This window comes from Notolepis coatsorum (genome assembly GCF_963971535.1).
Source record: "Notolepis coatsorum genome assembly, chromosome: 17".
NCBI classification, from domain to species: Eukaryota; Metazoa; Chordata; class Actinopteri; order Aulopiformes; family Paralepididae; genus Notolepis; species Notolepis coatsorum.
Window position 1 is genome coordinate 108,605,786 of NC_140181.1, and position 27,098 is coordinate 108,632,883.

Genomic DNA, 27,098 nt, shown 5'->3' on the forward strand with positions numbered 1-27,098 from the left:
TTTTTCAAAGTTGGGATCAATCCACTTTTTAATTGAAGGTGTAGATTTTATTTAAAATATTATACACATTCTGTCATGAAAAGGTTTTACTATCCAGCCTAATGACAAGTAAATATGAATGGATGTTCTATCATCAGAAAGTAATTTGTTTAGATGTTAATTGATTGAATTTAAAGCGAATTGATTCCAACCCTATAATGTTTTATAGTTTCATCAATACTACAGCCATTACTCTTCAATATACACACAATGACAAAATAGTTAGTTAGCAACAGGTTGCTCTGCAATACCCATAATTGATTTGTGGGGACCCCAGTAATAGTAGCATATGCCTGTGGCAATGGCTAATGGGGATCCGAATAAACTAAACTAAAAACTAAACCCACAAGTTCAAGTTCAAGTTTCAAGTTTCTTTTATTGCCACACGGCCAGGCCGGTGGAATTTGAGCAGTTAGATGGTATAAAAACCAAATAGAAAAAGACAATACATGGAACATTACTCAGTCTAGAATAAACACTTCTTCTTGTGAAAGTAAAAAAAACATGTCCTACTAGGAATGTTGACAATATGTGTGACATTAGTTCAATACATCACTAGTGTCCACATAAAAATATATAAGTCCATACCAGAAGCAGTTTCCCCTCCAGTGTGTACACCACATGTTTGTTAACTAGCTTGGCTTTTGGCTGGTCACCCCATACTGAGGTCAGAAGGTTCCTATGATCTCAGTATTTAAAAGACTAGAACAATGTGTGTTCACTCTTAAACCAATGACATATTGTCACAGGAACATCCACACCGTCTGTCTCACTCCTCAGAGTGACCGAAACGCAACTGTTGTCGTCAATGAAAACCGTGTCTATGCTAGTACTGCTTCTCTCTCACAGAGGCTTCTGTGCAGGTCAAAAGCTCTTGGTAGTAGTTTTTCATTTCAAAAGAACGGTCAAATATTACTAGAACTATTATTCTTATGATTGTTGATGGACTGATCACTGTAATGACGTACCGAAGCATTTAACACTGGGCCACACATTCATTATGAGTGAGACTCTTCTTTTTTTTTTATCCGCTTTTTTCTCCCATTTTCTATATTTTCTCCCATCCCAATTTCGTATCATCCAATTCAACCCTCCCCTGTCACGAACGCTGTTTCTTGCCTCCCACAAGCCGGCTGCAATGTGGACTAAGTCATACATAGCACAAGTCCCCTCCGGTACTTGAGGTAACAGCAGTCGCATCTTTTCACCTGCGCAGCTCGATCTCTCAGTGGCGAGGAGTATCGACACTTCCTGATTCTACTGCGCAGGCGCACAAACCGACCTGTAGGAGTCGCTGTCCACAACGCCCGATCCCCACCCATCAGTTTCCCACCCCCTAATACGGCCAATGTGTATTAGTATGAACGACCAGCTAAACTGAAAGCAATGTGGAGCGCTGGGCTCGAACAGGCGAGTCCAGCGTCTCCGCATTCGTGGCGAGCGCCTTGCCCACTACGCCACGTAGCCGCCCTATGAGTGAGACTTTTCTAACACATTTCCCTGAATCTTCTCTCCCAAGTGAATATTCTCATGTTTTCTGAAACATGCTAATCTACTGAATCTCTTATCACACAAACCACAATGATGTGGCTTCTCTCCTGTGTGGATTATCTGGTGTGTTTTCAGATTATCCAGTCGACTAAAGCTCTTCTCACACTGGTCACAGGAGTAGGGCTTCCATCCTGTGTGAATTATCTGGTGTGATTTCAGACTATGCAGTTGACTAAAGCTCTTCTCACACTGGTCACAGGAGTAGGGCTTCTCTCCTGTGTGAATTCTCTGGTGTTTTTTCAGATCAGACAGTTGACGAAAGCTCTTCTCACACTGGTCACAGGAGTAGGGCTTCTCTCCTGTGTGAATTCGCTGGTGTGATTTAAGACTATAAAAACTACTAAAGCTCTTCTCACACTGGTCACAAAAGTAGGGCTTCCATCCTGTGTGAATTCTCTGGTGTAATTTAAAATGAGACAGTCGACTAAAGCTCTTCTCACACTGGTCACAGGAGTAGGGCTTCTCTCCTGTGTGAATTCTCTGGTGTGTTTGCAGACGATGTTGACGACTGAAGCTCTTCTCACACTGGTCACAGGAGTAGGGCTTCTCTCCTGTGTGAATTATCTGGTGTGATTTCAGATTTTGTTGGTGACTAAAGCTCTTCTCACACTGGTCACAGGAGTAGGGCTTCTCTCCTGTGTGAATTCTCTGGTGTAATTTCAGATAAGACAGTTTACTAAAGCTCTTTCCACACTGGTCACAGGAGTAGGGCTTCTCTCCTGTGTGAATTCTCTGGTGTGTTTTCAGATTATGTTGCTTAGTAAAGCCCTGTCCACACTGGTCACAGGAGTAGGGCTTCTCTCCTGTGTGACTTATCTGGTGTGATTTCAGACTAGACAGTCGAATAAAGCTCTTCTCACACTGGTCACAGGAGTAGGGCTTCTCTCCTGTGTGAATTCTCTGGTGTGATTGAAGATGATGTTGAAGACTAAAGCTCTTCTCACACTGGTCACAGGAGTAGGGCTTCTCTCCTGTGTGAATTCTCTGGTGTGTTTTCAGATTCTGTTGGTGACTAAAGCTCTTCTCACACTGGTCACAGGAGTAGGGTTTTTCTCCTGTGTGAATTCTCTGGTGTGATTTCAGATAAGGCAGTTTACTAAAGCTCTTTCCACACTGGTCACAGGAGTAGGGCTTCTCTCCTGTGTGAATTCTCTGGTGTGTTTTCAGATTATGTTGCTGAGTAAAGCTCTTCCCACACTGGTCACAGGAATATAATTTCTTTCCTGTGTGAATGCGTTGGTGTTTATCGTGATTCATCTTTGAACTGAAGCTTTTTCCACACTGGTCACAGCAGAGACCTTTTCTTCCATCCAAGCCTCTTGGTTTCTTCCCAGGCCTGACAGGACAGCTATCTGGATGGAGAAGAGTGTCAGAGGAAGGAGAGATTTGGTGATTTTATTCAGCTTTAATTTCCATGTAAGAGGTTTATAATGGTACAGTATGTATCTGGGTTGTATAGTTTAAGAACACAGTAGTCCAGATTGGTCTACAGTTCTAGACTTAAACCACTTTGTTTCAAGCACCAGTTAGTCAACAGTTTCTGGAGCAGGAGTGGTTACATCATGGCTATGGTTAAGGTCCGTTTAAATTTAGTCCGGGACTAAAGCCCCTTTAGTCTCAGGTTATTTAAGATTTTAAGATTTAAGTGTCACCTTATGGATCAAACCATATCACACAAAGGGAAATGTAATATATCTGTAACGATATAGTTCACAATATAGTATGGTTTCGCAACGTATGTCAGAACCATATGCTGAATACCTCTTCACCTACGACTGGACTCCTGTACATGGCACCAACACTAGGGATGAAACTAAAGATTATTTTGTTATTGATTCATCTAAACCAGGAGTCTCAAACTCGCGGCAAATTGTCAATTGCGGCCCGCTGGATGATATTTTGCGGCCCCCTACTTGACATCAAAGTTTAGTGTTTGTGCGGCCCGCGCGCAACTTGTTGCCGAGTCGTTGTGCGAGTTGGATGTTTTATTTATTTGATCACTTGTAGGCTACCATAGCGCAGGCTCATGACAGCAACGTTACGTTAGTGACTTGGTTGAAACGTGATTTCGGAGTGATACCAAGTGGAAGGAAAATATATCCAGTGCGTATGGCAGGCATCCTCGAAATTCTCTGCTGTCTCCTCTGCAAGCAGTGCTCTGCCTGTCTGTGTCTGTCTACTCTGGTCCAATCACATTCAGCGTCCCGTCAGCGTTTCTCCCCCCCCCCCCACCCACAGTCTGCGAATCAGAGCAGAGTAGGGTGGGTTTTCACGGAATGAGTGTTGTCTCTTTCAACGGGTCCGAGTCAGAGCGAGAGTTGACAGCGCATCTACTGGTAGTCTAATCTGCAGGTACTGTAGCTAGTAACCTTGTTCCCAGTTTTACAGTATCTCCGTGAGATAAATGTAGCTAGTAGCCTAGTTTCGCCAGCAGGCAGTTAGTAGAAAAATATGGCATGCTCATGCTGAATCAACTGAAAAATATGCGTGCATGTTCCCAGCACCAAACCAATGTGCCTAATATGCCAAGAAACGGTAGCTCTTGTGAAGAGTGGCAATTTGAAACGCCACTACGAAACAAAAGTTATTTTGATGCAGCCTTTCCTCAAAATTCAGTGCTAAGAACCACAAAAATAAATGGAATGAAATCATATCAAGCTGCAAGCAGATTTTTTTTTTTTTTTTTATATACACTTTTTCTCCCATTTTCAATTTTTCTCCCATCCCAATTTCGTATCATCCAATTCAACCCTCCCCTGTCTCGAACACTGTTTCTTGCCTCCCACAAGCCGGCTGCAATGTGGACTAAGTCATACATAGCACGAGTCCCCTCCGATACTCGAGATAACAGCAGTCGCATCTTTTCACCTGCGCAGCGCGATCTTTCAGCGTCAGGGGTCTGCGCTTTGGAGGGGCGCCGCCCCCATCGCTTCCTGATTCTACTGCGCAGGCGCACCAACCGACCTGTAGGAGTCGCTGTCCACAACGCCCGATCCCCACCCATCAGTTTCCCACCCCCTAATACTGCCAATGTGTATTAGTACGGACGACCAGCTAAACTGAAAGCAATGTGGAGCGCTGGGCTCGAACAGGCGAACCCAGCGTCTCCAGTATTCGTGGTGAGCGCCTTGCCCACTGCACCACGTAGCCGCCCCCAAGCAGAATTATTGTTAAAGCTATGTCACAACGAGAAAAAGCAACCAAGTCCTCACTCAGTGGCATGGGTGTTGGCTAAACACAAGAAGCCATTCTCTGATGCATACATAATAAAATAATGTATGACTGAAGTGATGGAGACCATGTTTGAAGGCAAACAAAAGCAAATCCTCCTCAGATAGCACAGCAACCAGAATAACTGAAATACTGGCTGGTGATTTGATTAAACAGCTTTGTGATAGAATAAAAAAATGCAGTGCATTTTAGGGATGGACGGTATAAACGGTATACGGTATAAACGGTATGAATTTGCTCTACGGTATGGATTTTGACTATACCGTGTAACCGGTAGAGCAGCTCTAAAATAGCAATGACGTCATGTAACCACAGCGCGACTATTTCACTCGCATTTGCCCCTAAAAATAGATAGAATTAGTCATAGATAATAGATATGTGCAAACTGGAAAAAGTTATTTAGGAGGCTTCGCGCAGTGGGCGTGTCAACACGCAATTGTCATTTCATAATAAACACATATCACCGCGGCACACAGCAAGTTTCAATTTCAGTTCCTGGCATTTTTAACCAGTGGAGAAAGGTAAGATATTTCCCTATCGTTTTTCTTATATGAATTATTCTACGTTAATAAAACATACCTGGTGATCAACTACAGTTTGCTGTGAACATTATGATGTGTAGTGTTCCGACGGCTGGGCAGCGCGAGCTGGATGTTGGGTTTTGCAAGAAGGATATGCAGCTGCAGAGCCGCAGAATCCACCATAACCCACCCATCTGTACCGGCACCGTGCAGTACTCCAATTTAGCCATTGGCAATTCAGCTGTTGGGTTGGGGGCGCTGTTGAGCGGTCCCCAGATAGAGCCTTAAAACAGCTGAATCTGCTGCTCTGCAGTGACATACTCTTTGCAAATAAGTCGTTGCGAGGTGGAGAGAGTCATCACGCAAACCCAAGATAATGTTGCCGTCTCTCTCTGCCAAATTTCTCAGTTCTTCGCTTGATATAATTAATACAAATGTCCAATATAACAGAATTCGTTAGCTCATAAAAATGTGATTATAACAGACTGCTGTTTATTAATGTCGGGCGACTGCCCACAGACACCCATTTGATTTAAAGTTGGCAGCAGCACAGAGTCTCGGGACTTATTTTATTTGGAATATAATTACTGTATACGCAAAAGTAGCCTAGTTTTAAGTTAAAATATTATAAATCTACATGCCTTGAGGATGTCATTATTTATATATAGGGATGGGTACCGAATTCGGTACTTTTGAGGTACCGAACCGAAACACGTCGGTACTACCGAGTATCGAATCAAGTGAGAAACCGAAAAAAAAATAAAATAAAAATATTTTATACATTTTCTTTTTTTTACTTTTTTCTTTTCATGTCAACGTTCACACGCACAATATATGCTTACCTAGGATTTGACTTGATTCAACAACAAAGCAGTCGGAGCAATGACGAGCCGAAAACTGTCGAAATTGTAGTTATTTGAAGTTTGGATTTTTTTTTACGACTGAGGTAGGTAAATTAAATTTCTTGAGACTAAAGTACCGAAAAAAGGTACCGTTGGGTACCGGTATCGATTCACAGGTACCGGTATCGGTTCAAATGTGAAAGGTACCCATCCCTAAATTATATAGCCTGCCTATCACGGAAACACCGATACCGTGATATATACCGTTACCGTCTATGCTTCAAATTATACCGTGATATAAATTTTAGACCATACCGTCCACCCCTAGTGCATTTCCATAGCTGTGGATGAGTCCACTGACACCACTGAGAATGCTCAGTTGCTGGTGTTTGAGGTTTTAGTGAGTTTGTGATAAGATTGGATAACTTTTTTTTGAATACTTGAAACCCTTTTTTTGTGGAATATTTGATGCGGCCCAGCCTCACCCAGACTCTACCTCCAGCGGCCCCCAGGTAAATTGAGTTTGAGACCCCTGATCTAAACTATTATTTTACCAGGAAAACAACAATCGATTTGCAATTTAATATTTCAAAATTGTTACTAGTATCCTTAGGTCACATGGGTAGTTGCCTCTTTGACACCACCTACTGAATACCCAGAGTAGGAGATGAGCCATGAAGTTTATTTATGTCTGTAAATGATGTGTCGTGTGGATTCCTACTAGGGATGGGTACAGAACCCGGTACTTTTAAAAGGCTGCAGACCGAATTACGTCGGTACTACGAGTACCGATTCACGTTAGATCAATCGGTGGCACATTTCAATACCTAAGACCCGCCCAGTTAGAAAATAATCAGAATTCCAATGATGCGCAATTGTCATTTCATAATAGACACAGACCAGCGCGGACCTTCAATAACTCACTAGTGTCTCTCTCTCTCCCCTTCAAGTAGCCAAATGTTACACTATAAAACTAACTGGATAATTGATTTAACTTCATTCATAAGCCATTCTCCCTTTCCATGTGTGGGCGAGTGTCCATCCCAGGTCTGGTCTTTGGAAAGACCAGATGAGGTCAGAGGAGTTTTATAGTATTTACTGAGGATGGCCAGATAATGTTGATATTTAAACTTAAAAAAGAATAATACATAATAAATGTATACATGATCATGCAACATAAAAAAAAAGTGGTTGTAGGAACAGTTTGGGAGAGGGAGGTGTTTTAGTTTGTGTGGTGTGATAACAATGTTGAAATTGAGAAGTTTAGACTTTAGTTTAACAACAGAAATAAAAAAAAATTATAATGAAAGTACCATAAAAAGGTACCGTCTGGTACCAGTATCGATTCGCAGGTACTGGTTCAAATGTGAACGGTACCCAAACCCAATTCCTACTGTACATGAGTAGGGTGAGTAACCTACATGCCATTACTGCTTTTTATCTATTGACTCATTATAGCTACTTTATTATTCTGAAATAATAACAACGGCCTGTTACTATGACATTATTTATCATTACATACATACATACTGTAGCTAAATGCTGTTTTTCATTCAGGGAACAAACATTTCTTTTTACTTTAGATACAAAAAAATTACCAGCAGATATTTTTACCGGCCAAAAATTATAAATAGCTTTTTTAGTATATCTCCATGAGTTATTATATGTACTGTGTGTTATCTCTCCACTCCACGCTATGGTAGTGCTTGTGCCAGCACAGGAGATAAGATTACATTTTTTATATATAGGCTATAAACATTTAAATCAATAAAATCTTCCTTTTGAATAAAATAGGCTCAGGAATCAGGATCGTTAAAGCTAATTACAGGGTATCTGCAGGTTTAGCCCAGTCATATTTAATGCTTTTTAAGACTTTTTAATGCCACTCAGAATTAAATTTAATACCAATTTCACAATAACAAAAATCATGCAACGACACCAATTAGTTTAAGTTTAGGGACACATTGGTCCAAAGATGTTTATTAAAACATAACTTGGAAACTTAAAAATCTTGAACTTAAAGGAGTAACTGGATTGGATGAATTTCAACAAAAGGGTGACCAAACATAAATAGCAAATATATCTATACAAAATATACCAGGGGCCAAGCAGCAAGTGCAACAGCCACTGTCAGAACACATAACTATTACCACCCTCCCCAGGGTATCAAAAAAGTCAACCAACAAACAAGATTCTTGTGCCGGATCTCCTCTCTGGTAAACAAGAATACCCTTAAGACTCTAACAGGAGCACTCATTCAAGGGTACTACGACTATGCTTGCACCTCATGGTACCAAAGCACCTCAAAGGCCCTAAAAACAAGATTACAAACATCACAAAACAAACTGGTCAGACTACTGCTTAACCTCACTCCTAAAACCCACTTTACCCCTGCCCACATTCAAAACCGCTCTTAAAGAGCACCTACGGGAGGCTGCAATTAGAAACTGGGCACCGTAAATGTCCAAACCCCCCCCCCCCCCCCCCCCTCCTAATGTACAGTCTCCTCCCCATCATATGTATATATTTTCTGTTAGGATCTCTGGGTAACAGTACTGTATATTTACATATCGTATGTCACAATTGTAACACTACAGTACTATATAGTATACCTGTATGTCATGTATGTCCCTATGCCATAAATGTCATGATGTCATGTATGTTGAGTATGTCATAAATGTCATGTCACTATAATTGAAAATGGGGGACCCTGATGTAAACAAGACACACGTCTTTCTCTGGTCTGCATCCCCTTAACAATTGTGTGTATTGAGCCGTACTGTATTGTACCCATTCTGCAATCTGTTAAATAAAGTTTTCATTCATTCATCCAGTTGTTTTGTTTTTGTGGTTTTGGTTGAATGAATGAATACTTTGTTTAACAGATTGCAGAATGGGTACAATACAGTACGGCTCAATACACACAATTGTTAAGGGGATGCAGACCAGAGAAAGACGTTTGTCTCGTTTACATCAGGGTCCCCCATTTTCAATTCATAGTGACATTTATGACACTCAACATACATGACATTTATGGCATAGGGACATACAGGTATATAGTACTGTACCGTTACATTTGTGACATATACGATATGCAAATATACAGTACTGTTACCCATAGATCCTAACATACATGGGAGGATACTGTACGTCATCAGGAGGGGGTGGGTGGGAGGAAAAAATACATAGTGGGTGAAGCTCTCATCGAACATAAACACAAACGTGTCCGTTTATATCCGTGAATAGATTATTTTCAAGTTAAGACCTCAGCTTCAAGCTTTGGCGTGGAGCCGAATGTTATCCGGACTTCTGTTGGTGCAGATGTTATAGTCCTACCTGAGATGGCGCAGCTGGTGTGGAGGCAGGGGCCGAAAATAAATGCGAAATAGTAGTTTGCAGGCGGTTTTTGCAGAGCGCTCAGCATGTGCGACGCGACTGCTCTTTTTTTTTGTTGCAGCGGGGCTTGTAATGGTCTTTGACTGGGACCAACCATCGCGCAAACAGTGGATTGTCAAGCCAGTTCTCGTTAAATTGGCACTTTCCCATATTAACGAGTGCAAATGCTAAACTAAACTAAACTAAACGTAACGTTAGCGTTATCGCTTCGCCTTGCTAACGTTAGCTAGACTCCGTTGCTGAAATGGTTCCCCGGCCAACACATTACACAAGGAGTTGTGTTGGTTCCGCCCCATTCCGGTCTGCGTGATTCTACAATGAAAAGTCAAACTTTATCTCCCGTTAACCGTTTTCCCCCAGATTTCATAATAAAACATAAGATGACATGGCATTTTATCTTTCCTTTCTATGGCATTTTTAAGACCTCTGAAAATGGATTTAAGACATTTTAAGACAAACTAAGGCCTTAATTATTGATAAACAAATTTAAGACCTTTTAAGACTTTTTAAGGATCCGCGGACACCCTGTAATTAGCCTAATCCATGTAAAAAAAAAAGTAGCCTATAGTACATTAACTCTTGGTTTCTTCCCAGGCCTGACAGGACAGCTATCTGGATGGAGATAGTGATGGAGAAGAGTGTCAGAGGAAGGAGAGAAAGATAATTGGTGATTTAGTTTCTATGTAAGAGGGTTACAGATTTAACTATGGTATTAGGATATTCTGGCCTTTCAAATGATGTCTCACTTGACCCTATAAACCCAATTATAGGCCTGGCATTTTATATTCTACATTCATATTGCATGTGTCCGGATGGCCAAATTCAGTACTGCATCTACAAAATCCCCTGTACATGATCTGCCCATTGTTCATTTGTTTAGACCTAGCATACCGTGCGGCAAAGGGAACCGTCCCGCCTACCTCCGGTCAATGGTCTCTAACTACACACCCTCAAGACCCCTACGCTCTGCATCTTCTGGCCGCCTCAGATCTACTCCTATCCAAGCTCCGGAGGGTCATCAAAGAGAAGCCGCCTATTATCAGTCCTTGCAACACAATGGTGGAATGAACTAGCCATCCCAGTTAGGACAGCCGAATCCCATCCAATCTTTCGCCGTCGACTAAAGACTCACTTCTTCAACCATTATCTGAAATGATAAAAAAAAAAAAAAAAATCGAACCGTGACTAACCTTACTGTCATGCACTTGTCCTAATAAACGAACCTACACTGTAACACGCAACACTTTGATAAACATTGTTACTCAGCTGATAAGAGTTGTACCCTTCTTGCTGTCTTGTCGTACAGAACTTGTAAGTCGCTTTGGATAAAAGCGTCAGCTAAATGACTAAATGTAAATGTAAATGTAGATATTGACTATACTTGATCTTAAGTAGCTGAATGAGCTCAGTGGCATCTTTTAGCTTTTGGTCATTGTCAGCATGGTTATTCAGTCAAAGATGAAAAAAATATGTATATTCTCCTTTGGTTCATTACAATTTACTAGGGCTGTCACGATTAGTTGACTATGAAATTTTGTTGATTTGCATATTCATGATCGACGCATCGTATTGTTGTTTCTTGTATGCCTTTTGCGGTGGAAATGGCAGACGTTCAAAGTCATAACATTCGCAACGTGTAATCTAACTAGTGCGCAATGAATCACGTTCTAAATATAAAAACCACTATTCGTGATTCTGCCTAGAGCCAGGACTCGACAGTGGGCGTTCGCTCGCAACTCAACTCCAGCTGGAAGGGAGGGGCTGACCCCCCACCTTCAATTTTAAAAGCTATGACAGCCTGTGACAACTCTCTTGCGAGTCGTGCTGTTTCCATGTAAATTCTGCGAGCAACGGGTCTAATAAATGCATCTAACATGCTTTACATGCTCGCCATTCCATTCCTGTATGCCTACGTTGAGGTTAAAACGTAACTAATGTTAACTCCTAACTAAGCTAAGCGAAAAAGCTCACAGACACGGGAGAAATTTGTTTTGTGGAGTTCCAATAGTGAGGAAAGGCGGGGGGGGGGGGGCTGAACCTGTCTTTCTATCTCCCTCTTTCTCTCTGTACGTTCAATGAAGTAGCCAAACGTTACAATAAAAGAACAAACTGGATAGTTGATAATAAATTATATAATCAGATAGATAGATAGATAGATAGATAGATAGATAGATAGATAGATAGATAGATAGATAGATAGATAGATAGATAGATAGATAGATAGATAGATAGATAGATAGATAGATAGATAGATAGATAGATAGATAGATAGATAGATAGATAGATACTTTATTGATCCCTGGAGGGACATTTTTAGTATTTAAGTATTGAAAAACGTCCTAATAGTGGGCTTACCTAATGCATGGCTATGCTCTAGTTCCTGTTGCCCGATCAGCTTGTTCGTTGGCTTTCCATTTATATAAATGGAAAGCCAACGAACAAGCGGATTATAAATTATGATTAGAACGTAGACCATTTCACATTATTTGTTAAGTCTCCGTGTCCCGTCAATCATCACTGCCAGGTCTGACTTAATTTCATAGGCTAATGGTCTCTTATCATCTCTCCACATCGGACATGAATGAATGAAAACTTTATTTAACAGATTGCAGAATGGGTACAGTACAGTTCAATACACACAATTATTAAGGGGATGTTACATCAGGGTCCCCCATTTTCAATTCAGTGACATTTATGACATACACAACATACTTACGTGCCGTGCATCGTTTAAGCATTACATCACGCGCAGGAGTGGGTTGTGACAATTAGACCATGCCTAGGGGTGGTCGTTAGACCCCCCTAGGCATGGTCTAATTGTCACAACCCACAACTACAAGTGGTGTAATGCTTTTATACAACTGGCACATTCATCCAACCTTATTGCTATACAATAAACACACATTAATTGAAGATTTATTGAAAAAACCATCCGCCAGAAAAAGTAGTTCCCACAAAAAATAAAGAGAAGTTGCCTCCATGTGGAAGCAGCTCAGAAGTGCATCCGACTGTTCTCAGTAGGACATCCAACAAACTAACACATACGACTGTCTTTCAACTAGGCATCGAACAAACTAAGACATCCAACTGTCTTTCACCTAGGCATCCAACAAACTAAGACATCCAACTGTCTTTCACCTAGACATCCAACAAACTAACACATCCAACTTTTCTTTTTTTTAACCTACTTTCTATAGAAGCAGCTGGGAGGTGCGCTGTTTTAAGTGAGAGTGGGTTATTGAATTGATTGATTGATTGCTAATTTTGCTAAGGCCCTCTTTCGAAGTTGGTTAAGGTTAGAGTTTGGAATCAGGGCTGGTGGTCTATCGCCCTGCTCTAAAGACAAACTCTAACCTTAACCAACTTCGAAAGAGTGCCTAAACTTAACCAGTTGGAAACAAGGCGTACAGTAATAAAATTTGCAATCAATCAATCAATTCAATAGTCCACGCTCACTTAAAACAACGCACCTCCCAGCTGCTTCTATAGAAAGTATTGTTTAATTTAATATTGTTCAACATTGTTTAAGCAACTAAGACATTCGCTGTGACAGAATCGTTTTTTATTTAGTCTTTATGACCCTATCACCATTATCCTTTCGTAATGTTTACTGTCCGCCATCTTGCTTGCATTTCTAAAACCACGAACGCGCATTGATAGTGATGCGGTTGTGGGCGGGTGGGTTATATCAAATACCCACGTGTAAGTTGACTGTTTCAGCCAATCACAATCGAGACATTTGCATGCCGTTGTATAATGTCTATCAGAGTATGTAGGAGTAGGCGATCTCATCATATTTGGCTTGTAAACACTCCTCTGCAAAGTGACGGCGGCTTGGAATTATGAACCTGGTCTCTAAATGACGAAGTAGCCGACAGAATCCTTTGTCTTCGACGAGGGAAAAGGGCTGGTCGTCAAGTGCCATCATTCATTTCTGTGATCAAGTTAGAGATCGCTTGAGCCCTTCTCTGTCAAACTTCTTTAATTTAGCAAACGCCTCATCAATAGGTACAAGCCCCGCCGGTTCCTTTGCAGCTGGCTTTGGATTTGCAGCAGCTTTAGCTGCTCGCGCGTCGTCGTAGGATTTTAATACACCATTGTAGCGGTGGTGATGTTGCAGGTGACTTATTATGTTGGATGTGTTATAGCTTGTTGCCCTTTTCCCTCCTCGTGGAACTTCTGCATTGCATTTGTTACAAATAGCAAGCGAACTGTTTTCCTCTGAAACTTTGAAAAAGTCCCACACTACTGACGCCATGTTTGTTTACAATCTGTGCTGCTTCTGAAAGTTACGTGATTACGTCACAGCCAGGCATGAGAAAGGGAGCGCTGGATTTGTGAAAAACTCCCTCTTCCTAAACCACACGCTATCAGTCGTACCACAGTACTGGCAAAACGGGAGGAGCCTACAGAAAATCAAACGCCCTTCATCCCAATCGACCCACACCGCATTTTAACCAAAAATATATTATATATTATCGGAGCTATCAATAATTTTATCAGGTTTATCGGGATGACGTCATAATTGCTGATATCGGCCGGATAATTATCGACCCGATAATTATCGTGCATCCCTACACACAATACATATAATATCCCTGTTTTTCAGCATTTAGCTACAGGCATGGATACATTGTATGTAATGCTAAATAATGTCATAGTAACAGGCGGGTGTTATAAGATAAGAATAAACTTTATTGTCCCCGAAGGGAAAATTTACTTGGAACATCAGTGCTGCATCATTCTGCGATAACAGTGTAAACAAAGAAGAAAAAGATATATATATACAATCATTCATTCGTTCAGTTAGTAAAAAGGACTTAAGAAAAATATGACAATACAGTACATAGAAATGTACAACCATAATACATAAGTAGGTCAACTCATTTCAAAAGCATCAAAAAGCTTCATATTGCACCCTGCCCTAATTAAATTACAACAGATTAAGACTTGGACAAGAAAGAGGTGACAGTCCACTGTTAGGTGGCAACTAAAAGGAATCGGCCTCTAGTATTATTTAGGAGAGCGATGGATGTAGGAAGGAAGGAGAGCTTGTAGCGGTTGGTCTTATATCTACTTGCTCTGAACCGTCTCCCTGAGGAAAGAACTTCATGTTCGAGATAAAGATTATGAGCAGGGTCCTGTAAGATTCTCTGTGCCTGGCTGACCACTACTTTCTCCAAGATAGATTGGAGTGACGGATACTTGGTGTTTCCGGTCACCTTCATCTCTGCTTTCACTAGCCGTTCAAGCTTTGACTTACACTGTACTGCGAGTGTACCAAACCACGCTGCCATCCCATATCTCATCAGGCTTTCTAGGACAGCTTTATAAAATGTGGTCATGATCGCTGTGCTCACACCAAACAGTCCGAGACTACGGAGGAAGTGCAGTCGTTGGGCTAGTTTGGAACACAGAACATCAACATGTACATCCAATTTCAGTAGATTATCCATGTGGATTCCTAGGTATTTATATGATGCAACCTGCTCTATATCACAGTCGCCAATTACCACACGGTCATGTACTCTCACTTCTCTGGGGTCATAGATCATCTCTTTGGTTTTGATGGTATTGAGAATGAGATGATGTCTCTCACACCAGACCTGAAAGGAGTCGATCTCTTTAAAGCAGGGGTCTCAAACTCAATTTACCTGGGGGTCGCTGGAGGTAGAGTCTGGGTGAGGCTGGGCCACATCAAATATTCCACACAAAAAGGGTTTCAAGTTTATTAAATTTTTGTTTATGGAAATGTATGGTTGAAACATGCAAACGTTCAAACGCACACACACTAATAAGCATTGGAGGCTTTTAACCAGGGCCAGACTGGGGAAATCATTCAGGCCAGGAAATATAGTGCGAAATATAACCCCAGTCAGGCCACTTTTTAAGCGGGGGGTCCCCCACCAGGAGATTTTGTGTTACAAAGACTTCATTTCCTGCATTCTGGTGCAGGAATTGTTTTATTTGTATCCTTTAAATGCCAGTGTTTGTGATGACATGACTGCAAAAAAGAAATATAAAAAATTTAAAAATAATTTCTATTTTTGGGAAATCTTTTTTTATTTTATTTTTTGGAAATCATCTGGGGGGCCGCAAAATATCATCCAGCGGGCCGCAATTGGCCCGCGGGCCGCGAGTTTGAGACCCCTGCTTTAAAGTAAGTAGAGGGGCAGTCGCCAGCCTACTATAGCCTTAGAATAAGTGTCTGAAAATGTCAGGACATGATTGTTAGGCTGACTGCTGCTACACTCATTGGTGTACAGTGTAAATAGGAGAGGGGAGCTCACCGCACCTTGAGGCACCCCGGTGCTGCAGAATTTGACCTCAGAGAGTGTGTCATTCACCTCGACTTGTTGTGTCCTGTTGGTAAGAAGAGAATAGAAGCATTTGATTATTGAGGGGTTTATCCCCATAAGCTTCTGGACAAGCAGGTGAGGGCAAACAGTATCAAACACAGAGCTAAAATCTGCAAATAGCACCCGTTCGTTGTTATATTATTTCAAGATAATAAAGTAGCTATAATGAGTCAATAGATAAAAAGCAGTAATGGCATGTAGGTTACTCACCCTACTCATGTACAGTAGGCATCCACACTACACAGCATTTATAGACATAAATAAACTTCATGGCTCATGTCCTATTCTGGCTATTCAGTAGGTGTCGGTGGTGTCAAAGAGGCTACCCATGTGACCTGAGGATACTAGTAAAGCATTTTGAAATATTCAATTGCAAATAGGGCTGCACGATAAAAACACAATCTCGATTCATACATCTATGTGATCTTGTTTCTAAATGACGATTCCAGACATTTGCGTCAAAATGGAGATCAGTTGCATTAAAAACACTCGCTCCTATTCCCCTATGCATTCACGTCAGAAGACTCCCCCCCCCCCATCAGTCTATGAGAAGCAGTTCTCACGGAGAGCGCGGAACATCATCAGAGATGCTTCTCACCCCAACCATGGACTGTTCACCCGCCTGCGGGGTACTCGCAGCCTCCCAGGCAGAACCAACAGGACCACAAATAGTTTCTTTCCCTCAGCTGTCAGACTACTGAATCAAAACACTACTTAGCCCACTGCACCTCACTGTATACCTGTGTATATAGCCCATAGTTTATGTAGATTTTTATTTAAAATTATTATTTATTTTCTCACCATCACACATTGTGCCAACCATTGCACTTTACTTTACAGATTTATTTACATGTGTTTTTTTGCAACTGATTGTTGATTGTCACATCCTGGTTGGACGTACACAATTGCAGTCTTGTACTGTGTAATGACAATAAAGTGAATCTAATCTAATGGGGGAGGGGGTAGCAGCAGCAGTGCGTGCTTCATGTCTGCTGAGACAGCGAGTGAGAACTCCGCTAAAGAATTGGATCATGATTTTCGGTTTTCACATGACTATTTGATAGCCCGTCACACGGCGCTCAGACGTCTCAGTGGGAGGCGCCAAACGTAAAAACTGAGCGCAAATGGCGGGTGGCGCTCTCTAGTTTCGGTCCCTGCACCCACCCCCTCCTAATGTACAGTCCCCTCCCCACATATACTCTGTCAGGATCTAGGGGTAACAGTACTGTATATTTGAATACCGTTTATGTCACAAATGTATCAGTACTAAATACCTATATGTCCCTATGCCATAAATGTCATGTATGTTGTGTATGTCATAAATGTCTATATGAATTGAAAATGGGGGACCCTGATGGAAACAAGACAAACGTCTTTCTCAGGTCTGCATCCCCTTAACAATTGTGTGTATTGAGCCGTACTTTATTGTACCCATTCTGCAATCTGTTAAATAAAGTTTTCATTCATTCATTCATTCCACGAGTGGTACTCACAGAGCGAGCCGTGTATAGACCACTACACTTCCGCGTTACATTGAAATCAGGGAGGAGATTGCGGGGGGGGTCAAATGAATGAATGTGGACGAGAGCCGTGATGTAAGTGGTTGCCGATACGGCTGTGGGGGTGCTAGAGACATGATCGAATAGACGTTTATGCGCCTCGCTCTCCTGAACACGGCGTGACCCATAACTAATCGATCAGAACTAAATCGGCAGAGAAAAAGCCCATTTTAAAGCACCTATTCCGCATGGACATGCGCAGAGTGCCCATGGAGTCTGGACGACGCGAGATGACGCTCGAATGAATGTGGACTGTTCTATCAGAGGGGGGAGCCCCCCGATCACGCTTGGTAGTTTCTTTTTAAACTGGTCGCGGTCTACCTGAGAGTGACTGCGGTAGAGCCCCAGCACTGCAGTCACGAAAGGGGCTACAGACGACACTACCCCCAGCTAAGCTAACAACACAGTAACACTAGCCCCAGATACAGAGGTACCAGCTAAGAAGATACTAGCTCCAGATACAGAAGGAAACTACGAGCAAAACGTGGAGCAAGACCGAAAACAAATAAACCAAACGAGAGAGAGAGAGAACTAATGACTGTCTGTGCTAACTAGGCCGACATCAAGCCCCAGGAGCGATAAGCAGCAGCTGTGGACGCTGCTAACAACACAGTAAGAGGAGAACTCCCCTCCAACACTCTCTCCGTGCAGCTAGAAAACACATGTCATCACTACCTGACGAGCCTCCATCAGCAGGAGGACGGGGCTCAGAGGTCGGTCCCACCAGAGACACGAGCAGCACAGAGGAGCAGCAGCAGCAGCAGCACCAGAACCACACTCACTGCAGGAAGCTGACACTGCTGGGAACGTGGCGCTGCAGCCCCGGAGACCAGCGTGTTTTCAAGACAGCGCCACCTACCGTGTTGGATGACAATCAGAGTGTTTGAGTACCTTGAATGTGAATTTGAAGTTTTATTTGTTTAATTTAACGTTAACAACCATTCCGAGGTGCGTAGAAGTTCAACGACCAAGGCAAACGTTTGCAAACTATTTCAAACGTTAGATTTGTGTTCACCGCAAACCTTTGTTCAAGTTCAAGTTTTGTTTTATTTGTCACATATAAAGTACATTATTACAGTGAAATGCTTGGTTCTGTATGAGTCCTACCGCCCACCCCCTCCTGATGTACAGTTTCCTCCCCCTCGTATGTATATATTTTCTGTTAGGATCTCTGTTTAACAGTACTGTATATTTGCATATGTTGTATGTCACAAATGTAACAGTACTATACCTATAGAATAGAATAGAATAGAATAGACTTTTAATTGTCATTGCACAGTATACAACGAAATTTCAGGGGAGCTCCCACAGACCGTAGTACATAATACATACATGAACACATAACACTGTACATAACAGAATATTTTAAATAATAAAGTGCATAATGGGTGGTAATCAGAGATTATCAAGTGCAGTGGTAAGTGCATGGTGCACGTGAGGGGACAGTCAATGAGTGTTTAACAGTCTAACTGCTTGGGGGAAAAAGCTGTTCTTAAATCGTGTACTCTTAGCATGTATTGACCGGTATCTCCTCCCTGAGGGAAGGAGCTGAAAGAGGTGATGTGCTGGGTGCGACTGGTCCTTGATGATGCATTTGTCATGTATGTCATGTATGTCATAAATGTCATGATATCTGTATGTTGTGTATGTCATAAATGTCATTATGACTGTATTGTACCCATTCTGCAATCTGTTAATACAGTTTTTTGATTGATTGAAAACTTTATTAACAGATTGCAGAATGGGTACAGCTCAATACACACAATTGTTAAGGGGATGCAGACCAGAGAAAGACTTTAGTCTTGTTTACATCAGCGTCCCCCATTTTTCAATTCATAATTACATTTATGACATACACAACATACAGATATACAGATATATATATCATGACATTTATGACATACAGGTAGGTAGCCTATACAGTACTGTTACATTTGTGACATACAAAATATACAAATATACAGTACTGTTAAACAGAGATCCTAACAGAAAATATATACATACGAGGGGGAGGAAACTGTACATTCGGAGGGGGTGGGTGGGTGGGAGGACTTGATTGATTGATTGAAAACTTTATTAACAGATTGCAGAATGGGTACAATACACAGCACGGCTCAATACACACAATTGTTAAGGGGATGCAGACCAGAGAAAGACTTTCGTCTTGTTTACATCAGGGTCCCCCATTTTCTATTCATAATGACATTTATGACATTTTTAAATCAATCAATCAGCCCCCTGAGAATGTGCTTCATACAGTAAAAAAGTTAAAAGAATAAAGTCCAAACACTATACAAAGTATACAATATACAAATGAAAGTACAACCTACTGTATAAGTAGTACAAAATGCAAACTATGAAGTACAAAATGCAAACTTAAAAAAAATGCAAGCTTTAAATTTTTTAAAATTAGGTTGGGATGTAGTGCAAATCTTTTTGTAATAAATAGATACAAAATATGGTGTAGTGTTTATTAAAGTGTCTAAAGTGAATGTTAAAGGGGAGTGTTTGTTTAAAGTGAGTGTGTGCATCATGTGGATGTGTGTTCAGTGAATGTAGATGGATGGATTAGTGTTGCATAGATTCATTGAGCATCATGATGGCCTGGGGATAGAAGCTCCTTTTGAGTCTCTCTGTACCGGCCATGAGACTCTGGTAGCGCTTGCCTGACCGCAGCAGTGCAAAGAGGCAGTTGTTTGGGTGGCTAGAGTCTTTGACTATTCTCTTTGCCTTGGCCCTGTAACGCCTGGTGTAAATGTCCTGGAGAGTGGGAAGCCCACATCCAGTTGTGCGTTTGGCTGATCGAGCCACTCTCTGCAGTCTGCTGCGGTCGTGTGCGGTGCTATTCCCAAACCAGGAGGGGATGTTACCAGTCAGGATGCTCTCTATATAGAATATTAGAAGTTATTTAAGATCTTCTGACTCACTTTGCACTTCCTTAGGCGCCTAAGGAAGTAGAGGCGCTGCCGTGCCTTCTTCACTACACTGTCTGTGTGTGTGTGGTCCATGTCAAGTCCTCGGATATGTGGAGTGCGAGGTACTTGAAACTGTTGACTCTCTCGACCGGTGCCCCATATAGATGCTGAGGGAGCTGTATTCCTTTGCCCTTGACCTCCTAAAATCCACAATCCATTCAGGGAGAGGCTGTTCTCCTGGCACCACAGCGCCATGTTCTTTTTGTCGTTTGCAGAGATCATCCCCTAACTCAGACCCCCCATCCAATCGAATTGTCTCCCACCTGGACACACCCACTCCAGGGCTGTACGCTAAGCTTTTTCACTAGGGGCACACTTGCCCCTAAATGAGAAATTTAGGGGCAAAGAATATTTTTTAGGGGCAAATTTTTAAATAACTATTTTACCATTATAGTAGGGCTGGGCGATATGGCCTCTAAATGATATCGCGATATTTTGACATTTCCTCTAAAGCACTTAAAAATGCTTGATTGAACCCTTTGATGCATACAGTCACGCCAATATGATGATTATAATAAGTCCCTGCAACATATGTTTGCATTATTAAACCATGAAGATGCTTTAAAAAATAATTTAATGAAAATGTACTAAGAGTAGTCTACTGACACACTAATAAAAAAAATTATTTACATCTAAGACAATTTATATAAAAACTCTTGGGTGCCTTTTACACAGTACTGTGTTTTCTATCCACTTTAGCCAAACACACACACACACATATATATATATATATATATATATATATATACACACACTACTGTGAGAAAATAATAATCACACAGACTTAATGATTTTAGAATATTTCAGATAATGAAATTAAATGTTTATATCATCAACTATCCAGTTAGTATTTATACTGTGTGTAACATTTGGCTACTTTAAATCATTGAATGTAGAGAGAGAGAGAGAAAGAGAGAGAGCGAGCCCCCCTTCGGGTTTTGATCGTCTAAGCTGCCGTAGGTGATGACGTCACACTCGAATGTAAACAGGAAGAGATGGAGACACACGGAGATGGGAATTGAATGATATACAGAAACGAATAACCAATAAATATGAAGTTATGTTTAAACTTCTGTTGTCAAGCGTTGTCAATATAACCCACCCCCTTTCCTCACGAATGGAACTAGTCTTGTGGAGTCTGCTTTGACCGTTTTCCAGGGTTAGCAGAGATCGCTAGTTAGCTTAGCATAATCCTAATGGAGACCTTGGTTAGAAGCTACCGTTAGCTCATTGCTCATGTCAATTAAATTGCATGTTATTAAAGGTCCGCGCTGGTCTGTCTAATGAAATTACAACCGCAACATTATATTGCACTGTACAGCCCTGGTTGTAGGCTAATGTTTTACTACAATTTGTATGGATTAATTTAGGAGTGAAATGCGAATGAAGGGTTGAAATCACCACTCGCAAGCTTGCCCCCAGATATTATTTTAAACTCGCACGGACCAAATTAGGGGGCAATTTGCGATCATATCATCGCAGTGTACAGGCCTGCACTCCCAGACCTATATATAGACCATAATTTTCCCTTGTGAGAAAACCCCTTTTAGGGACCCCCCCACCACAGCTGTGTCATCAGCAAACTTGATGATTGTGTTGCTGTTGTGCTTTGCCACACTCATGCGTGTAAAGTGAGTAGAGGAGGGGGCTCAGAACACAGCCCTGGGGGGCACCTGTGTTGAGAGTGATGGATGAGGAGGTGCAGTTACCTGCTCTCACCACCTGGGGTCTTCCTGTCGGGAAGGCGTGAACACTTAAGGCAACGCACTTGTGCTTCCGCGTTTCTCTGATTAGCCAGCGGCCTCCTTCGTGAATACCAGCCGCTCTACGCTCGTTCCCTACGCCGGAGGCGTGAGCCTCCAACGAGTGACGCGTCTCTCTTCTCAAACGCCAAGCGAGGCTGCTCGCGGAAATAGGCTGCTCGCGGAAATGTAATGTTATGTTCGAATCTGCAGAATACGCATTTATCAAAACATCATATTTATCAAAACAACTACCAGATTCACTCATAACGTTATTTCGTGTGACAACACAGCCCAGCTGTCAGAAACTGTACATTGTAACGTTATATAACGCAACGTTATATAATGTTATTTCGCGTTTTTATTCATAACGTTATTTCGCGTGACAACACAGCACAGCTGTCAGAAACTGCACATTGACGGGGTTTGAATCACTGTACATCAGTGGAGGCTGCTGACTGATTAACTACATTACCTTCTGTGCTGTAGGCCAAAGCAGAGGTACAGTAAAAGCACAGGTACAGTAGGTTACATGATTGATTGATTAACTACATTACAACGTGCAAGCCAGCGCAGAGGTACAGTAGGGTGTTGTTAATGCATTTTATTACCTGCTGTGCTGTAGGCCAGCCAAAGCAGAGGTACAGTAGGTTACATGATTGATTGATTAACTACATTACAACATAACAACACAGCACAGCTGTCAGAAACTGCACATTGAGGGGGTTTGAATCACTGTGTGATTCAAACCCCCTCAATGTGCAGTTTCTGACAGCTGTGCTGTGTTGTCACGCGAAATAACGTTGTAATGTAGTTAACCCTTTGATCGCCGGGGTTAAATTCATAATTTACCATCCCTCGCCAGCCCTATTTAACATGGAGAAGTTCCCCTTCTTTGCAGGGCTATAACTTTTTAAATTGTATTGCTCAATTGACATTACCATGGCCCATTCAAAGTCCTATATCTATTGTTCAGGGTGTATCAACGTTATACTTTTTCATTCACATATTCATACTAAAATACGGTCTAAAGTATAAGTATGTTTTTATCGTTTTCTGCAGCTTTCTCCAGAACTTGATTTATAGCCCCAAATGCATTATATTGATGATCAAATACAGTTTGGTAGGAATCTGTGCGAGATTAAAAATTTCAACTGGACGTGGTTTTAGGAGTTACTACGTATGATCTGATGTTGACCGGATGGGCAGGGGGTCGTTTATAATTCCGTGGGCAACGTTATATCATTCATCTAGTGTGGGTGATATGATCATCAGAGCAGTTAGTATAGAAGAAATTAAAAAAGAACGCTGAAACTCACCGTAGCTTCCTCGCGCCGTTGGGAGATGAGCGTGGAACAAAATTTTTTCTATTATGGGATGTCGAAATATCCTATCCATTTCCAGGTTGTATAATAGTATATATACGTCCAAATCATGTTGTTTACCGAGTTATTGGTAACCGATCGCCATCCATTGTGTCAAGATGGAGTCCTGCTAATGATAGCGAGTGCCCGGACGAAATATGGGTGAGCACCACTTCATCCGCATCACTTCCTGTTTGGGCGAGCGGCCGATCGGCCACCAGATGGCGCTCTTGAACCGTTAGAGAGTTGATAGGGTCTCACCAGTAGATATAATGTCTATTCAGGGGTCGTAACAGACCTCGCTGGTGTCAGTATTCAGGGGTCGTAACAAACCACATCCTCGCTGGTGTCAGTATTCAGTGTTGCTTATTTGTGTGTTTTACAGCTTATCAAAATGGCGTCTGAGGCAGGGGCGGATTTAGGATTGTAGGAGATCCGGGGCTTAGCCCAGATAGTTTTTTTTTTTTTTTACTTCGACACCACAACCTTTAACTTACCACCACCTTAAAGCGGACAAAAGGCACTAGAGAACACTTAAATTCACACCCTTTAATTAATGAAGCAAACAATAATAATAATAAATAATAATAATAATAATAATAATAATAATAATAATAATAATAATAATAATAATAATAATACACTATATTTGTATAGCACCTTTCATACAAGAATTGCAGCTCAAAGTGCTTCACAGCAGTAAAAAAAGACAGGCATAAAATGAGCACAACATTGGCAGATCAAGAGCAATGCATAAAGTGCAGACATAAAGCATAAAATAGATAGCAGCAAAATAGACAAAGTCAAGGTAAGACATAGAACATTAAATCACATCGTTTTTCATATTAGGATCTAAGATCTAGGGTTAACTCGCCGAACGTTGAGCGCCAGGACCCCGAAAACCAGAGTATAGTCGGGTTTTCATCGTTGTTTCTTTTATTCGATATTTCCATTCATAAAGACATGCCGGCAGCCTGTGTTATCACTGGGGATGGGTCTGAGTTCTCAAAATTCCAATACAGCCGCCTAACGCCTTGCGCCGCTATTGCACTCCATTTGAAACGATGTGGCTTGGTGTCTGGGCCGAGCTGCGGCCTGCGGGCGGGGTCTAACTACTCGGTCAAGCCAAACGCTTATAACGCATGTATCGACGAGGGTCGGGTTCATGTTCAATGCTGGATTACGTTGGCACCTTGATCGACATCAGTACTTGGAATGGCGATCAGATAATTGTAATATTCTTTTCGGGACAGATCCTCGTCAAGGTATTTTAATCGATTCCGTGACAATCATTCATACTCTACTAGAAGGAGCAGTACGGATTTTATTCTGCCAAGATTTAACTCCCTAATGGGCACAAATACATTTTTATATTCTGCAGCACTGGAGTGGAACAAGCTTCCAGTGGCCCTGAAAAACATCGAAGAGGGGGGAAGTTTTAGACGTGCCACAAAGAAATGGCTAGCCAGTGAAGCATAGAATAGCCATAGGAAGGAGAGGGTAGGAAGTGCTTTTTTTTGTATGGGGTTGCTATTATGTTTTATTCTGTTTTTTATTATGATGATCTTTGTTTTATTATGATGCTCTATGTTTTATTATGATGCTCTATGTTTTATTATGATGCTCTATGTTTTTATTATGATGCTCTGTTTTAGTATGTTTTATTATGATGCTCTATGTTTTATGATGTCTGTCCATGTCCAAAATCAGGGACCATGATGGAAATAAGTGCTTGCACTTTCTCATGTTTTTATCCCTTGGATGCTGTCTTTTACTCCACAATAAAAATCAATCAATCAATCATCAATCAAGGACTATATGGTATCAATATTGCGTTGATCCAAAAATTCCTTCATGCTGATCGGGGCGTGTGTGTGTGGCGTGTTCCGTTGGTTGCGATCAAAGCACAGAGGGGCAACCCCCCCCCTTCATGCATCCATGATGAAACATAATACCGATAATAATAATAATAATAATAATAATAATAATAATAATAATAATAATAATAATTCATTTAATTTATATAGCGCTTCTCAATGACCCGAAGTCGCTGACAGTAGTCGGAAGCAAAGTAAAAAACAAAGAAACAAAAACAAAGAAACAAAAACAAAGAAACAACAAAGAAACAAAAACAAAAGGAACATGAGACCATGGGGGGAACAGGGAAGACAGCCTGACAGACATCAATCAGGTTGGAGGGGGGGGGGGGGGTTATGGGTGGGGGGGGTTGAAGGCAAGGGAGAACAGGTGGGTTTTGAGGCGAGCTTTGAAGGTGGAGAGTGTAGGGGAGTCTCTGATGGACTGAGGGAGGGAGTTCCAGAGTCGGGGTGCAGTGCGAGAGGAGGCCCGATCACCAACGTTTTTGAATTTGGATGTTGGGACAGTGAAGGAGGCAGTGGAGGAGGACCGGAGGGAACGGGTGGGGTGGTAGGGAAGAAGGAGATCAGTCAGGTAGGGGGGGGGGCAGGCTGTGGAGGGCGGTGATGCCAGTGAGGAGGGAGTTGCAATAGTCCAGGCGGGAGGAGATGAAGGCGTGTATGAGGGATTCAGCAGCAGGGGGGCAGAGGCAGTTACAGATTTTAGCAATGTTGCAGAGGTGAAAGTATGATATTTTTACAATGGAGCGGACGTGGGGGTCAAATGAGAGGGTGGGGTCGAGGAGGACACCAAGGTTTCGGACTAGGGGGGAGGGGGTGATGGTGGAGTCATTGATGGTGAGTGTGATGGGTCCGGATCTGGTGAGGGTGGTTTTGGTTCCAATAATGAGAAGTTCTGTCTTGTCACTGTTCAATTTGAGAAAGTTATGAGTCATCCAGGTTTGGAGTTCGGTAATGCAGGATTCGATGTGACTGAGGGGTGGGCTGTGGGGGGATTGTGTACTGATTTAGATTTGTGTGTCATCAGCGTAGCAGTGGAAGTTGAGGTGGTATTTACGGATGATGTGACCAAGGGGGAGAATGTAGCAGATGAAGAGCAGGGGGTCAAGGACTGAGCCTTGGGGGACCCCCTGTGTGACTGGGGAGGGGGAAGAGGTGTGGCCGGAAAGGGAGATGAATTGGTGTCTGTCTGTGAGGTAGGAGGAGAACCAGTCAAGTGCTGTGCCCTCAACACCCAGTTGGTGCAGCCTTTGGAGGAGGATGGAGTGACAGACTGTGTCAAAGGCTGCACTGAGATCGAGTAGGATCAGGATGTTGAGGGCACCGGAATCAGCGGAGATGAGGAGGTCGTTGATAACTTTAACCAGTGCAGTTTCGGTGCTGTGAGCAGGACGGAAGCCAGGCTGAAGGGGTTCGTAGAGGGTGTTGGACTGGAGATGGGAGTGGAGTTGGGAGGCAGCAATGCGTTCGAGTGTTTTGGAGAAAAAAGGGAGATTGGATATGGGGCGGTAGTTGGAGAGGTTGGATGGGTCGAGAGTGGGGTTTTTGAGGACAGGGGTGACAGCGGCGAGTTTATAGGGGGAGGGGACGTGGCCTAGGGATAGTGACTGGTTGAAAAGGGCGGTGAGGTGGGGGATGAGAG

General features: G+C 42.1%; 1 protein-coding gene across 2 annotated transcripts; it reads right to left on the bottom strand.

The window, feature by feature from the left end:
• Positions 1-452: 452 nt before the first annotated feature.
• LOC311243646 (uncharacterized protein) lies at positions 453-18,290 on the bottom strand. Of its 2 annotated transcripts, none has more exons than XM_084332951.1 (3): positions 18,174-18,290; positions 15,876-15,943; positions 453-2,942 (listed from the first exon to the last, which is right to left on the bottom strand). In XM_084332951.1, the coding sequence occupies exon 3, from the start codon at positions 2,845-2,847 to the stop codon at positions 1,510-1,512; it is 1,338 nt and encodes a 445-aa protein (XP_084189077.1). In that variant the 5' UTR covers positions 2,848-2,942; positions 15,876-15,943; positions 18,174-18,290; the 3' UTR covers positions 453-1,509. The 2 variants fall into 2 exon arrangements, with proteins under 2 accessions (XP_084189077.1, XP_084189078.1); XM_084332952.1 differs by having other exon boundaries at positions 15,871-15,943.
• Positions 18,291-27,098: the final 8,808 nt, after the last annotated feature.

Coding starts and splice junctions, on each gene's coding strand:
- LOC311243646 (XM_084332951.1), bottom strand. CDS start 2,847: ATGAATCACGATAAACACCAACGCATTCACACAGGAAAGAAATTATAT.